Raw genomic sequence first — 16,206 nt, forward strand, 5'->3', positions numbered from 1 at the left:
CAGAGAAAATAAGTTGGCTTGTGTCTGCCAAATGTTAATGTTCTTGTCTGTGACAAAGGGGCAAAGGGCCATAATTCTTTAATTATTTTTAATTATTGAGGAATAATCATTCTTAGTTACTTCCTATGGTTCAAAATTGTATTGTTTAGATTCTGATATACAGTAAAATTTCTCTATAATAATATTATTTGTCTTCGTATTTTTTTTTATTGCCATAGTAAAATAATATCATAGAGAACCATAGTATAACAAAATATAAAAAATTAATTCAATAAAAAATATAATTGTTATAGCATAGTATTCTTATAGAGAAATCTGATAGTATACATTAATGACATTAATAATCAGAAAAAACAAGAGAGTCACTTAGTTGATCTTTAGTATATCTTACCTGGCCCTATCATTACTTCTCCTTATTAATAAGATAAGAAATATATCTTTTCTGCAATCCTTTTCTTTTGCCAGATGGAAACTAAATAATAAATATTAGAACTCTCTTTTGGGGGGTAAGATTTGATAAAGATAAATTAGACGTATCGAATTCAAGTTAAATATGAAATTTTTTCGACATAATTCAGAATTAGTTTGGTGAAAAAGCAGGTATTGATCAAAAACTGAAAGAAAAAAAAAACAAGACTGAACCATTCCAAGAATATTGACATATTTTTGCCATGATGTTGCATTATTTTTTGTCCTAAATAATGATGGCTATATAAATATAATTTCAAAAATTTCTATTGGCCTCTCTTCTGCATTTATATTATTTTGTTCTTGTAATTTAATGTTTGCTCAAATTAAAGGCATAGGTATCATGTGACATTGAGGTGGGCTAAAAATGCAATGTACCTATGCTATTTATGTAATTTAATTTATTGCATCGACATTGACAATAATTAAAGAGAAAATGACTTGCCAAATTCTGAAAAACCTATAAAGAAGATGAAAGCTATCTCATGTTGTCATATGGCAATTGTAAATGTCACATGTCCTAAGTGGTGTTGTGTGTGAAATTGGGGACCAAATTGAGTATTGTCATAATATGTCACAAGATGACAAGAGATAATGTAATTAATCACTTAATTTTTTTTATTTTACCCCAACTTAATTTTCCAAAAAAATAATTATAATATTTTTAGCTTACTTTCTATATAACTCAAATTTTCAATTTATTGATTGAGTTCGAATTTCTAGCGTATGATTTATGTCTGATAGAGTCGTTAACCTCTAGACAAATGATTAAGAGTCGTTAACCTCTCTTGTCTTTATTTTGTTTACCCACTTAAATTAAAAATATAAAAATAAACACTAGTAGTGTTTTTACTTACTTTTGATGTAGCTCAAACTTTCAACTTATTGATCTAGTACAAATTTCATAAATTGAAATTCTTATTATTATATTATTAACTTGTCAACTCGATCACTTACCTTATTTCTCGTTTAAGAAAGTCGTTAGGTTCTAGACAAACTATTGAGAAGCTTCAACAATCTGGATCAGACAATTAATCCAAATAAACCATTTTCTTTACTCTCTACTTATCTTTTTAAAAAACAATTAGCAGTGTTTTTCACTTACTTTCGATATAGCTCAAATCATCAACTTATCAATTCTTGATTCACCAGCTAAGATCCCTTATCTCATTTACCATTTTCTTAACGTGTGATTCATGCATGATCCTCTTAGATCGCCTCTCACCTAAATTATTGGCGCTTTATAACCGTTTGTCTAGAATGAAATGAATATAGAGATATAGACTCTCCCTCTCATGTCTATCAATCTTAACATATTCTTATTTTTTAAAAATAATTATTTTATGATATTTTTTAAATCTTAATTTATTCATATAAGACAATAATTTAGGTGATGGAGGTCTAAAATCCCAACCTAGACTCATTTACTACTCTCCTACTTTCTTCCTGTGAGATAGGAAGCATAATCACATGGGAGTAGCAATCATCAAAGATGCTAAAAAGACAATGGCAGAGGATTTGGTGGAACCACTTTTTTATAAATGTGCAACTCATGTGTAGGTTTCTTTCTTAAGTATCTTTATCAATCTTTAATATAATAAATCTAAATCAATAATTTTTTCTGCTCCCCATATCAAAAAATTTAATGCCCTCTGACCTTGGATTGATACTTTGGAATTTTGTGGATTATTTTTTATTTAGTTTGATGGTTTATTGGATACAGTCTTTCCACTTAATTAAAATAGGAATCAGATTGCGTACATACTATGTTCTTCGTATCTACTTATTGAGATTGCATTGCATATACTGTTATTCTATTCAAGGGAGACTTGCACCAATGAAAAGGCTATTTAACATGAGTATTATTAATCCCCCACTCATGAATAATCAAGTGTGTCATTTTGGTAACATGAATTAATAAACTAATTTTAAATTAACTCTGTGTGAATAAGATGTTTTTTTTTTTGTTAAGTTTGATTTTTTCGAGTAAGCGGTTATCTCCTCTATAAGCGAGAAGAGAACAAACATCATAGCTCAATGTACGACAATCTAAGCATTTCACCACAGAACTTATCTGCGAATATGATCATATTTACCTTTACAAGACAAATCTAGAATTGGTAAATTTACCAATTTCTACTATATATTGAAAGTATTAACCACATTGAATGGGATAAACACAATAAGGTAATAAGAAAATGAAAGTTTTTTTTGTTTTTAGCTATGAATACTTGAATTGAATGCAGAAGCAATTACATGGTCTCTTCATTATACAACAAGGTACTAATGGACCAAATTCTGCTATTGGGCTTATAATTACACTTGATGATTCTAATGGAAGCCCAATAGCTACCTATTGGACTCTTTTAAGCCCACACAAGTAAATGTGGTGCCTAGCCCGATCCATCTTACTTATAAATTTCAATATTACTAAACTTATATACACCTGATGTATACACAAAACCCGGTTAAAGTAACTCTAGTACCAACATTGTCACAAATCAAGGTGAGTTCGCATCAAATTGTATCCTGTTACAAAAAATACAATCGTAGTCGAATTAGGAGATAAATGAAAGAATTTGTGTTTTATTTATATAATCGACATCCCAATAAGACATATATATTGTTAGAGAAATGACACATTTATTTATTTATAATCTGCAATATAAACTGATTTTACAAAAAACTTCATTTATAGTGATCAAATTTGCCACTTTCACAATTTATAATCTGCAATATAAACTGATTTTACAAAAAACTTCATTTATAGTGATCAAATTTGCCACTTTTAGTACATATTTTCACTAAAAGAAGAAATAAATATAAATTGGGCTCTGCTTCATCTGGATTGGGCTATAATCATAATAGGCCCAAGAAAAAAAATCTATATTTAGGTTTGGCTCATTGTCACAAATAGCCAATTTGGACCACCATTTAAGCTATAACCATTGTGTAAAAATTTACTACTTTATATATTAGGAAGTAGGAACCTAATTCAAACATACGCGATTGAAGTTTTAAGATTTTGGTAGCGAATTTGTGACAAATTTTTTTATGTATTTGACGTTTTTGCCCTGAAGCTTGGGTTGACAATATCAATCTTTAAATGCATACGTTAAAACTGAAAGTAGTTTTTTTTGTTTTGTGAAGTTTGAATTATTAACCTTCATTTCTGTCCATTACGTTTAAACTTTTTCAATAACACCCACTTAATTTGAACTCAATTTTATATTCAAAATCATTTCTTAAATTATCAATATATAAAAAATTACAATTTATAGACCTTTTTGATATTAAATTAGTTTAGCTCATTAATAAAATCGACTTTTCAAAACGAAAAAAATGACAAGTATTTTAAAAAAGAAAAGAGCAATATTTTTCAGTTCCAATCAAATATTTGTCTAAAATCAGCATAAGTTATAGTGATATGATTCAAAATCCTCCCAACCTTAACTAAATCTTGTTAGATAATGTTGTTTTTACAAATGAAGTGTGCAATCTGTGAAGTCAAATTTAATTGAACATCCCAATATAAATATATATAATATCGAGTGGAAATTTTTTTTTAAAAAAAGTAGTTGAATGTGAAGGTAAAATTAAGTTGAGATCCAAATTTAGAGGCTAATTTATTTGAAGTAAAAAAATAAAAAATAAAAATTAGGGGCAATTAATTATTAACTGAAATAATTTACTATAAACGTTACGACAAAAATAAAATAAAATCTCTTCGTCTTTGTAATCTCCGGCTCTCCATTTTTCTTCCAGAGATTCAGGTAAGAACACCATCATAAAGCCCTAATTTTCTCCAGCTTTAGTCGATTTTTTTGTTTTTTTTTTTTAAATTATGCAAATGCAATTGGTTTTGTATAGAAAGGTTTTCGTCTTTCTTTGTTAAATTTGTTTAGATTATTGCTTGTGGTTTGAGATTGATTTTCAATTTGCTTGTTTTTTGCTAATATGGTTAGATTTTGTTAGCTACTAATTCACTGTAATTGCAATATTGGGTAAAGCTGCCCTCCAAGAATTGAGCAATTGAGGTCTAGAGTAGATGGGCATTTAGTGAAGAGAGGGAGTAGGGAAAGGGGAATCGAACACTCATCCGACAAGGTGGGAGTTGAGCTAGAGCTGTAGATGGGCACTTAGTGAAGAGAGGGGCAGGAAAGGGGGAGTCGAACACTCATCCGACAAGGTGGGAGTTCAGGTAGCCAATCAACTGAGCTACTAAGATTACCCATATCAGAAAAATCTCCTTTTTAGCCTAGCAATAACTTCCACACCAGTATTTAGTTATATTGTATTTGGATGGATGGTTAGGTACCCTTTTGTTTTAACCCAAGAGTGTATTAGAAACAGTCTCTCTATCTTCTTGAGGCAGGGATAAGGCTGTGTACGCACCATACTCCTTAGACCTCATTTGTGGAATATCCTTTTGTTTTGAGAGTGTATCGGAAATAGTTTCTCTATCTTCTTGAGGCAGGGGTAAGGCTGTGTACGCACCATACTCCTTAGACCTCATTTATGGAATTATTACACTGGTTATGTTGTTGGCTCAACGATGCTTTATAGTTTATGCAAGTGTAGTTTGTGAAGAGAGTAGTTATGTAAGTAAAGATTTTTGTTCTATTTTTTTTTTCCTTTTCTGTTTGAAATGATGTTTGGAATTCTGGAATTTTTATTTGGTCATTTAGTTTTAAATGTTTGGAAACCATTGATTTTAAAGGTTGAAGCTTTTAGCCAGGAGAGGAAAGGGGGGAGTGGTTGGAGAGGGCAGTAGGTGCACGTTTGTCTAAATTTTATTTACTCAACTATTTTAAGATAATCTTTTGTAAAATGTGACTAATGGTAGCAAAGGTGCACGTCAATGATAGTTTTTTTTTTTTTTGGGAGAATGTGACAAGTATATAATAATAATAAGCACTAGGGCAGTGCCAAAACCGTATTTACATAGAGGAAGAAGATCATAACCAACTATTACACATCAAAACAATTACAAGGTACCTATCAAATTTGTTAAAGAATCTTCCTCCTCTGCTAGACATTCTTTGCACAAAAAATGAAACAGAAGAGAGCACTTTATCTTGATATTCTGTAAACAACTGTTGCTGTCTTCAAAAACTCTAGAATTCCTCTCCTTCTGTATTGTCCACCATATATAGTACAAGCATGAACCAATCTTCACCATTTCTTCTGTCTAACTATGCCTCCGATACTTTTCCAACTCTTAAGTAGGTCACAGGTGTTGGCTGGCATACACCATTTGAGTCTAACAATATATAGGAAAGTTGCCACAGTTGGTCAGTGAAAGAACAATGAAGAAACAAACGGTTATTGGTTTCTGTATTTGAGCCACAAAGAGAGCACCTAGAGCAAAACTGGAAACCTTTTCTTTTTAAATTCTCTTTAGTCAAACAAGCCTCTCTTGTCACCATCCAAGAGAAACATAAGACCTTTGTAGGGGCTTTGACTTTTGCAGATATATCTCCAAGGCCAGTTTGCAATCTGCTGGTCTGAATTATTGGCTGAAAGATAAGCAGATTTGACTGAAAAGACCCCATCCCTATGTGACCTCCACTGTAGTTTATCCTCTCTATCTGGAAGACCATTGAATTCTTCCAATGTCTTAAAGAATTCCACTTCTCGTGATTCCCGATCATTTAGAGCCCTCCTGAATTTGATACTCCACCCTTGCTGCCCCCTAAATATGTCCAGTCTTGCATCAGGAACTGTTGCAATGCTAAGTCAGTGACACTTTATACTGATAATTGCTGAGTAATTATAGTTCTAAGTTCAAACTTTCAGATGCCTTTATATGCAAAGCTGATTTTTGGTGTTTGCAGGTGCCATTGTTTGATAAAAATTAGCGGACAATATAGTGGAAGCAGTATGAGTTTCACTGGGGCTTCCATGGGTTCTGGTTAGTTTTATGGTTTGTTTTCGTGTCTTATGGCCAGTGCAGATTGTACTGTTTTGTTTTCTTCAATGGTATCCCAAGGTCGCCTTCCCAAAATGCAACGAAATAACAGAATCTAGCTTGCTGTTTCTGAGGCAGTCTTGTTGGAATACTTCGTCTCCTATTATTCTCTCAGGGTGTCAATAATGAAAGATGCTGAACGAAAAAAATATGGCTTCACAATACATTTTTTTTAAAAAAGAAAGGAAGGTTTTGGTTCTAACGGCATGACCAAACTCTTAAATATTCTTACAGTGCATTTTTACTAATTTGCATATATAATGGTAAGCAAAGAAAAGTTTGTGAACTATTGTGTCTTCATCATGGAGATCACAAAAAGTATAGAAATGAGACTGAATAACAGGGAAAAGTATTTGTGTCTATATCCTCTTGACTCACTAGTTCGTTTCAAAGTTTCTTTTCTTTTCCTTTTTCAAGTTGGCGCATTTATTACTCATCAAAGGAAAAAGAGTGTTATTGATCATCTGAAGATGTACCAGTAACGTGTTATTTTTGTCTCCTTCAATAGTTCTAATACTAGTAACCCTTCATGTGCATCTATTACAGTTGCCGGAACTGCTCGAAGGGCATTTGAGTTTGGACAAACTTATGTGGTGAAGCCCAAAGGTAAACACCAGGCAACCATTGTCTGGCTGCATGGCCTTGGTGACAATGGTTCGAGGTAAGCTTGTAACACTTTCCTTTTACCTCTTGCTTCTTTGTTCAAGATCCGTTTGTTTCAGTAAATATCTGTCTCTCAGTGATTTGCTTGGATGATGTTGGATCAGGAAAGTTTTAGCATTTTTTTTTTTTTGAAACTGGTAAGGTTGAAAGTTTTATCATTATTCAACAACAAAATACGTCTAAATATTCACTACCTCAGTACCTCCTATATGTCGTGTTAGTTGCATTGTTCTACCATAGTGACCGAGAAAGAATTCTTAAATTACCTATCATCAGAGAGATATGTACTGTCAAAGATGTTTAAAATTATGGTAAGCATTCATTTAAGTTAATAGTTTGCAAATATATTTAGTCCAAGCTAAAAAAAAGTAATTTTGTTACTTTTAGTTTTTGAAGAGATAGAATACTAACCAAAATAATTGATATACAAAGATTGACTTTATGTAGGTAAAGACATAGATGTGCTGAAATCCTTCTTAGAGTAGTCTGCTTTAATATGACAGGTAATTTTTTTAGGATAATAACTTGGGAAATAGATGAGGAAAGAACTTTAGAAAAAATCAACTTGTCAAGAGAATACTGTTAATCATGCGAGTTTTCTGTCTGGTAAGACTCACTTATCAATGTTCTACTTGGAAAAACTTGCTAGCTAAATTGCTACATAGGTCAATAACTGCCTTCTCCTATTTCCTACAGTAAGTCAGTAACAGCAACCCTGTATACCAGAATTTTTTTAGACTAATTACCTGTATATAATAGCAAGATAAAGAGCGAAAAAAAGAAGAAGCAGCAAAATACGTTTCACTGAAACCAAACTGTATAAGGAGACTAACCTGAAAACCATAACTGACCTCAGGCATAGAGTTCCCTTAATAGCAGTGTTAATTTTAAAGTTATGATTTTTGACTGCTAGATACTTTTTAATCAATATATCCATTACTTACGTGTTCAAAAGAAATATTGAAGTTATGATTTTGTCCCCCGAACTTTGGTCTAGTGGTAAGAGTGCGACACGTGGTTAGATGCATGTTATGGGTTCGAACCTTGCTATAGACAAAAGCATGGTGTTTAAGTGGAGAAGTGTAGAGGGGTTGACCCATTATCCATTGAATTTTGAACCGTGAGACACTAGCCCTCAGGGTTCTCGGTTAACATAAAGAAAATGTTGAAGTTATGACCTAAGTTGCACGGACTCTTCACTTTCGGTACCGCTCCCGTGTTGACACGACATGGATGTGGGATCCATACCGGATATGGTAAATCGATTTTGGGTAATTTTGACCAAAATCAATTGAGAAATTTGAGACAGATACAATGATATCTGAAATCAAAATAAAAGCTAGGTGAAATCATTATTTAGGCGTGTTTTTTTTATTGTTAAAAGATATTTGTATTAAAAATTTCGCAACCAGAAGTTGCTTTAAAGATATTTCCAAGTCAATATCACTGTTGAATGTGCAATGAACTCAAGAAGTCTATCATGACCTCTATATATCATTTGTAATAGCCATGTTACACCAAAAAAAATGTGAGATGCATTTGTACTTAATAATAATTACAGATTCAAACTTGCTCTCAAAAATTTGTGCATTCCTTCCTTCCAAATAGTCTACCATAATTTAGGCATATTTTTATAATTCTAGTTTTTTAGTTATTTGAATTATTTTTAGCCAAATCCTTGCACCTGTAGGGTGAGTTGAAAGAAGCAGTCAATGCAAATGCTGTAAATGGTGATCTCAATGTGTTGAAGTGAGCTAGAAGAAGACAAGATTTTTGAACATTTTATTGTTGTTTTATTAATTGATCAAAGTATTTATTTATAAAACTCAAGATACAGTTTGCTATGCTTACACACTTAAGGTTTTCATCTATGGTTTTTTTCATTTGTTCATTTTCATTCCAAAAATGCTGCCACAAACTGCTACATGTTTGTAAGTGACCTGGAAACTGTCATTTATTGGGTTGGGGAGCATTGAGGATGAAATATTCCATGCAAAAGTGAGGATGAGGTTTTGAAATTCATCAATCTTCCAATCATATAAGTTTCCTCTGAAGGACAAGGCTCAAAAAGTTCCACTGTCTTGTATCTACTAACCTGGTAGATTATTGTATTTTTTGACTCATATGCTAAAGATAGTTCAGGTTGTCTCACTCAGCATATATCTCTGCACCAGTTCCACTTCCTACTTCACACTTAAAAGTTTCATGGAACTTCCTACACCTTCATGTAGTCCTCCATAATCCACATCCACAAGGCAACATAATAGTTTCATTCCTTCACCCCTTCATGGATGAGGTGCGTAGCTTTGAGTAGTGCTGTCCTCCAAAAAGCCTATGCTATTGTTGCTGAACCTCCAAAGTGGGTTCCCTACGAGCATTTTGTTGAACACCTTGAGATCTTCGAATCCATCCATAGTTTATTGAGGACGTGTTCGTTTTCTAATTCATGAGGTGAAACTTTTTTAGCACATCCTGTGTCCGGAGGAAATTCTGTTATAGTTTCTCCAACTTTTTGGTAACGGTAGCAGGAGGTGCATCTAGTAGAGATGTAATATGTTTGGATGCATGTGGTGTGATATTGACCTATACATCTCTGCCTCTTTTTGACAAATACCTCTTCTGGCATCCTGCTAATTTTTTCTCAATCTTTTTTATTACTGGGTTCCATATTGTGATGCTCTTAGTGATTGGTTCTAATGTGATGCTCTTAGTGGTAAGTCCAGGTAGGCTATAGGAAGTATCCTAATTTTAAGGATATAATTCATCATTTAATTTGAAATTTAGTCATTTTATTACTTATATGTTAGCTTTAGGATAAGTATGATTGCATTCTTTTATATTAAGTATCTCAGTTTTATTGAAATATATCTAGCAATGACATTGGTTGTTTCATGCTAAGTTTATGGTTGGTTGAATCCTTTTCTTTTGTTGCAATGAAAGTGAGCTATAATTCTTGAAATATTGAGTCAATTGTTTGCTATTTATGACTACACGAGTTCCTTATTTTGGATGTCAAGCTTCTCTAAATGTTCTTCCTTGCTATACACGGTGTAATATGTATGCTATATATAACTTGAGTCTCTGTGAAATAAACATCTCAAACATATTAACTAAACCTTTTATAATTTACTTTTGGTTTTCCTGGCAGCTGGTCCAGCCTCTTGGAGACCCTTCCTCTTCCCAATGTAAGGATCCAAATATTGCTTTTTGTACTTGAAAATATCTCTTGTTGACTCTTAAACATGTAAATCTCATAACTTTCTGCTATTAGAATCTCTTAGTAGGCTCTGGTATATTGCTTTTTCATCTCCATGCCTTAATCATTTGTTGTTGTGGTAGCTTAGCGTGATTTTGCTCTTTTTTGTATGCTGCAGATTAAATGGATCTGCCCAACTGCCCCCCAACGACCAATAACTTTATTTGGAGGCTTCCCTTCTACTGCCTGTAAGCTTTGTGCTTGTAGATTATGTTATTTGGAGGCTTCCCTTCTACTGCCTGTAAGCTTTGTGCTTGTAGATTATGCCCATCATTTTCCAATGTGGATATAATTTAGAAACGAACTTTTAATCCTGGCGTGGATGTACATTGCAGGATGTGTAAATTGGATAATTCTATTAATTTGCGACTCATCTGAAAGCATTGTCCAATCCATCATTGGAATTAGTTTAAGTTGGAAGTCATGCTTTGAAACCCAGGAATAAAGAAAGCGTTATTTTTTCTCATGTTTTGTAACAGGGTTTGATGTCAATGACCTTTCTGAAAATGCTATTGACGATAACGAGGGTTTGGATGCTTCAGCAGCATATGTGGCAAGTTTGTTGGCTACAGAGCCCCCTCATAGTAAGTTTCTCCCACCTGTTATACTAACTTGTGTACCATTATTTGAATCACCAACTTCTCTAAAGTGCATGGCTTCACCCATGAAGCAATAACTCCTCGCATCGAATAACTTCGACACTTTAAGCGACAAAGCAATGGCTTTAACGCTATATATGATGATGCCGGACTAATAGCCCATTTGACCAAGCTCTTGGGAATCCAAAAGTGTTCATTTAATGCTTATTTTAATGAGTTGAGATGTTTGACCTAGCTTTTAGGAAAACAATAAGAGCTTTTGAGTAGTGGATGGCAGCTGAAAAAAGTAGTTGTTTTTGGGAAGCACTTCTGGTATCTTGACCAAGCACAAATTGTTGCTCTAATTTTGGCAAAAGTAACTTTCAAATTGATTAGCCAAACACAAATTGCTACTCTCCAAAAGTACTTTTTCAAAGAACACTTCTCAAAAGAAGTAGATTTTGGTGTGACTATGTCTACTACTTGGTCAAACAGGCTATAAAGGGTTTTTAGCTTGCCTTCTCCCTCTTTTTTTTTAAACTTCAAAATGTTACTCTTCATGCTGCTGAGTTTTTTAGTGTGACTATGTCTACTACTTGAACTTTAACGCACCTCATTCTGATCTGGTGTTTGTGAATATGAAATCTCCCTTTGTTTTTCTTTTCTTTTTGGTGTGCGTGTGTTTGGGGGGGCGGGGGTAAAAGTTGTTTGGCTGTACCATTTAGATGTATTAACCATAATGACAGTGTCAAACACAAATACATGCTAGGGGCTATCAATTTGCACAACCAGCTGGATTTCTTATTTCCTGTCCAACATGTCGGAAGTTGTTGTGTTATATGATTGTTATGCAAGAGTGAATTTCCTTATTTCTAACTTAGTTATCCCATTACCTAGTTGTTATTTAGACATCCATTAAGTTTTAGCAGTAACATCTGAAAAAACATTCAAACCTTCTCTCCATTATGATCAAGGGATCTTAATAATGTCTCTTTTTTATTCTTCATTATAAAAAGGAATCAAATTCTTTGCTTTGTTATTTTGTGTATTACAGTCAAACTTGGGGTTGGAGGCTTTAGCATGGGCGCAGCAACCTCCCTTTACTCTGCCACTTGCTTCGTCCGTGGGAAGTATGAGAATGGCAACTCGTACCCTGTCAATCTGAGTGCAGCTGTTGGATTAAGTGGCTGGCTTCCCTGTGCAAAGTTTGACTTCTAGCAATCTTGTCTGTAATCTCTTCAGAGACATTTATGATGTTTTTGTGTTGACTGCTACTATTCTGGCAGGACTCTCACTAGCAAATTAGAAGGGGTAGAGGGGGCTGTAAACCGTGCTACATCATTGCCCATTCTTCTTTGTCATGGCAAAGGTACTCAAATGCTTCATTTTCTCTTCTTTTTTTTTTTTGATCAGGGATGCTTCATTTTCTCTTCTACTTGCCTTTTCTCAAAAAAAGAAGAAGAAGAGTAAAATACTTCATTTTTCTGCCTAGTCAGTTTGAACATGTCCCTAAGTTTCCCTACTTTTTAAGTTGTCACTCACCCTACCTTGGGGGGGTGGGGTGGGTTGGCTGCTTTATATTTGTTAGTGAAGTTCCTTGCCTCGTCATCTGTCACATACTCACATTCATGATAAGTACTGTTCATTGCCTGATCTATGCATAAATTTGAAGAATTTTCTTGTCATTTCTCTTTAATGATCTAAAAACATCTCTATATTGTCCAACAAAACACAAGCTGTCAAATTCTTTTGTTTCGAGGCACCTTTGTTGATCAATTATCCCAGTTGTTCTCATCGGAAGAAGGCTGTAATTGCTCATTAGTGCAAAGCTACATGAGATGATTGGGGAATCGAGAACAAATGTTGGGCCTCTAGAGCCCACCATATTCATGAGATGAGTGTTTTAAAAATACAGTACTAAGATGGATGTGCGTTTGTACAAAATTAAACATAATCAAATGGGGTAAAGCGTTCTAGTAGCACATTAGAGGATGAAATAAGAGAAGATTACTTGAAATGATTTGGCATATTTTACTAGATCTCCACAAATTCACTAATATGTGTATGCGACAATATGATTATTAAGGTACTAACTACTAATAGGGATGATAGCATAAAATCACATGGAGGGAAATTTCTAGAAGTCCTACAATCTGTAAGAATGCAATTTATAGTTAATAACAGAAAACGATGAAATCAAGGAAGCCATATAAGTGATACAACTGCTTAGCATTTAATAAGCTTAGTTGTAACACTTACATTTGGTTTAGCCATTCAAGGTTAGGATAGGTTTGAGATATATGAAACAGTGTTCAAAATGAAATATGAGATAGATAACCCTTAATTTTGTCTTGACAATATGTTGTTTATCAGTATTGGTATGAAAGAGTTTTGAATAGAGTGGAATGGTGGATATAGAGGATTCATATAGCTGATCATCGGTGCCAAATATGAAGAGGAAGACAGTTGAATGACAAAGGTGGTGACTAATCCATATTGGGTCAGTTTATGGAGATCTATAAGAGACATGTGGGATGAGGTGAAGAACAACTACTCAAAGAAAAAAGTGATGAATGGAAGAAAGACCAAGTTTTGGAAGGATGAATGGCATGAAAAAGGTAACTTGGAAGCTTTATTTCCAGATATTTTCAATCTAGCTTTGTTCCAACAAAGATCCATAGCAGAGCTATGGACGCCACAGGGGTGGAACTTTGCCTTTAGGAGGCAGCTAAATGACTGGGAAATTATGAGAGTTGCTGAATTCCTTAACACAGTGGACACCTTTAATGGGCTTCATACTGGGGAGGATAAATTATGGTGGAGTGGTAACAACAAAGGGGTATTCAAAGTTAACAAAGCTTACAAGATGATGGACCAACCTAGTAATCATAATCTAAATTGGCCATGGAAGCAAATTTGGAAAAATAGGATACCTCACAAAATATCCTGTTTCATCTGGTTATTTGCCAAAGAAGCAACTTTGACTCAGGACAATGTGATGAAGAAAGGGATAACCTTATGCTCAAGATGCTTTCTTTCTAAGGAAACATATGAGACGGTGAACCATCTGTTTCTACACTGCACTTACACCCTTAAGCTATGGAGCCATGCCCAGGAAAGTCTCAGAGGCTCTGAAGAGCTGGGAGGGAGCAGGAGTACATGCTAAAAACAGAGATAGATGGAGAATTATCCCTGCTGCTATATGATGGTCAACCTGGAAAGCGAGGAATTCTAGGTGTTTTGAGAGCATAGAGAATTAGTGTGCAGAAGGTTAAACTAAACTGCATTATGTTGTTATGTTTTTGGTGTAATCAGGTATATACTCAAATGAAACTATCTCTATAGTTGATGTTCTAGACTCAATTTAGGTTCAGGGCAGTGAAAGTTGCAATACATATGTATATAAGGTTTCAGTACAACCCATGTACTGGTTGTGATATAATACCAAGTTACTAAGTTCAAAAAAAAAGAAAGTAATATCTTTGATGATTGATATTTCTGATTCGGGACAAGATGGGAGTGGGCATCGTGGTGGACAAGATGCTGGAAGGGAGGTTGAGATGGTTCAGACATGTGTATGGAAATGTGCCAGTATCCCAATGAGGAGGTGTGAGAGGTTGGCCGTGGTCGGCCTGAGGAGAGGGATAGGTAGGCCAAAGAAGTCTTGGGAAGGAAGTGATTAGGCTGGACATGACGCTGCTTCAGCTTACAGGACATGACACCCTTGATAGGAGGGTTTGGAGGTCGAGTATCAGAGTAGGAAGGATAGTAGGTTGCCAAGCATATTAATATCATTTATTACATAACAGGGGTATTAGTATCATTTTTATGTTTCCTTATCCTTAGGTTTCGAGTACTACTTGGTTGTTTCTTTCACTTTGTTTATCTATATTATCTTCCTGCTGTTAAGGCTTGTTATTACTGCTTCCTTTTCATATCTCCTTGAGGTGAGGGTCTATCGCAAACAACCTCCCTGCCCTCACAAGGTAGGGGTACACACTACCCTCACCAGACCCCACTGTGGGGCTTTAGTGGGTATGTTGTTTTTGATTGATACTTTTGATCCTTATATATAAGGAGAGACCTACAATTTAGAAAGGAAAACGACCTTAAGAAATTGATAGAAGGGAAATATAGAAGAATCTAAAAATTGCTTTTACTCTAGTCCTCTAGAAATTAAGTGTCTATTTGTGCATACCCAAAGTTGGAGGGTATAAATGTGAAATGAGGCCAAGTTAAAGGGCTTATTTATGTATTATGCCTATATAATATCTATAGGTTTTTCTTTGTTATTCCCTTAATAGACACAAACACAAGCACTCTCTCTCTTCCTTTTGGACTTGCAAAAAAAAAAAAAGGCACTCTTTCAACTGATGAAACGAAGTTTTTCCTTCTTGCTATAACCATTTCCCTAGGATAGTATTTTCTTTCCAGCTCTCATCTTTTCCTTTCTAATAATATTTATGAATAGAGGTGTATTTATCAGAATTTGCATTTCTTATTTCAAATGTTTTAACGTGCAAAATAATTTTATTTTCTTTTTTCCTTTTTATTATAGACCAGGGAGGGGTGGGGGGTGGGAGTTCTATCACATGACAATCTTGCTGCTGTGCCTTTTATAGCAAGACAGTTTTTGCAAAGAGTGGTATTGGTGCTAGATCTTGATCTAATAGTCTTACCTGATATATTTATGTTTGATTTACTCAGGAGATGATGTTGTTCCATATAACTATGGTGAAAAGTCTTCTCAGAAGTTACGTTCATGCGGATTTCAAGATGTGGCATTCAAATCCTACACATCGTATGTATTTCTACCTGTTCTGATACTACTCCGTCCTTGATACTAGAAATATCACCGACTCTTTGACTTGTGTTTGACAGACTTGGCCACTATACAATCCCAGAGGAGATGGATGAAGTTTGTGGTTGGCTAACTTCAAAATTGGGACTTGAGGGAAAATCATAAGTTGTACTTCTGTTGGGCAACTTTCATTGCACAAATATGGAGAATCAGCATTATCATTGTTAATGTGTTGAAAATTTGCAGAAACGCAGACTGACTGATTCACCTTCTAATATTTTGCGTCTTTACATTGTTCAGCGGTCATTTTAGGCCTACTGCTGTATTATCTAATCACAACGATAATGATGTTTTGGGTGTTAATTCTTAATACCATTTGATGAGAGATAAAATTATGTCCATTGACATGATTTATTTTGATAATTTAGTAGTATATGGAAGCTAAAAAACTCCCTGTTGCTTTGATTAA

At 34.2% G+C, this 16,206-nt stretch overlaps 2 protein-coding genes across 2 annotated transcripts in view; both read left to right on the plus strand.

Moving 5' to 3' along the window:
* The window catches only part of LOC125811554 (uncharacterized), a 134,307-nt gene that overhangs the window by 106,132 nt on the left and 11,969 nt on the right, over nucleotides 1-16,206 (plus strand). The window lies entirely within an intron of this gene.
* On the plus strand, nucleotides 4,176-15,974 carry LOC125811570 (uncharacterized). Its single transcript, XM_049491082.1, has 10 exons — nucleotides 4,176-4,241; nucleotides 6,306-6,382; nucleotides 6,986-7,100; nucleotides 10,251-10,287; nucleotides 10,477-10,546; nucleotides 10,838-10,942; nucleotides 11,991-12,141; nucleotides 12,223-12,305; nucleotides 15,644-15,737; nucleotides 15,818-15,974. The coding sequence occupies exons 2-10, from the start codon at nucleotides 6,352-6,354 to the stop codon at nucleotides 15,900-15,902; spliced, it is 771 nt and encodes a 256-aa protein (XP_049347039.1). The 5' UTR covers nucleotides 4,176-4,241; nucleotides 6,306-6,351; the 3' UTR covers nucleotides 15,903-15,974.

Source organism: Solanum verrucosum, unplaced genomic scaffold, assembly GCF_900185275.1.
Source record: "Solanum verrucosum unplaced genomic scaffold, falcon-dt-bn FXZP01000238.1, whole genome shotgun sequence".
Classification (NCBI taxonomy): Eukaryota; Viridiplantae; Streptophyta; class Magnoliopsida; order Solanales; family Solanaceae; genus Solanum; species Solanum verrucosum.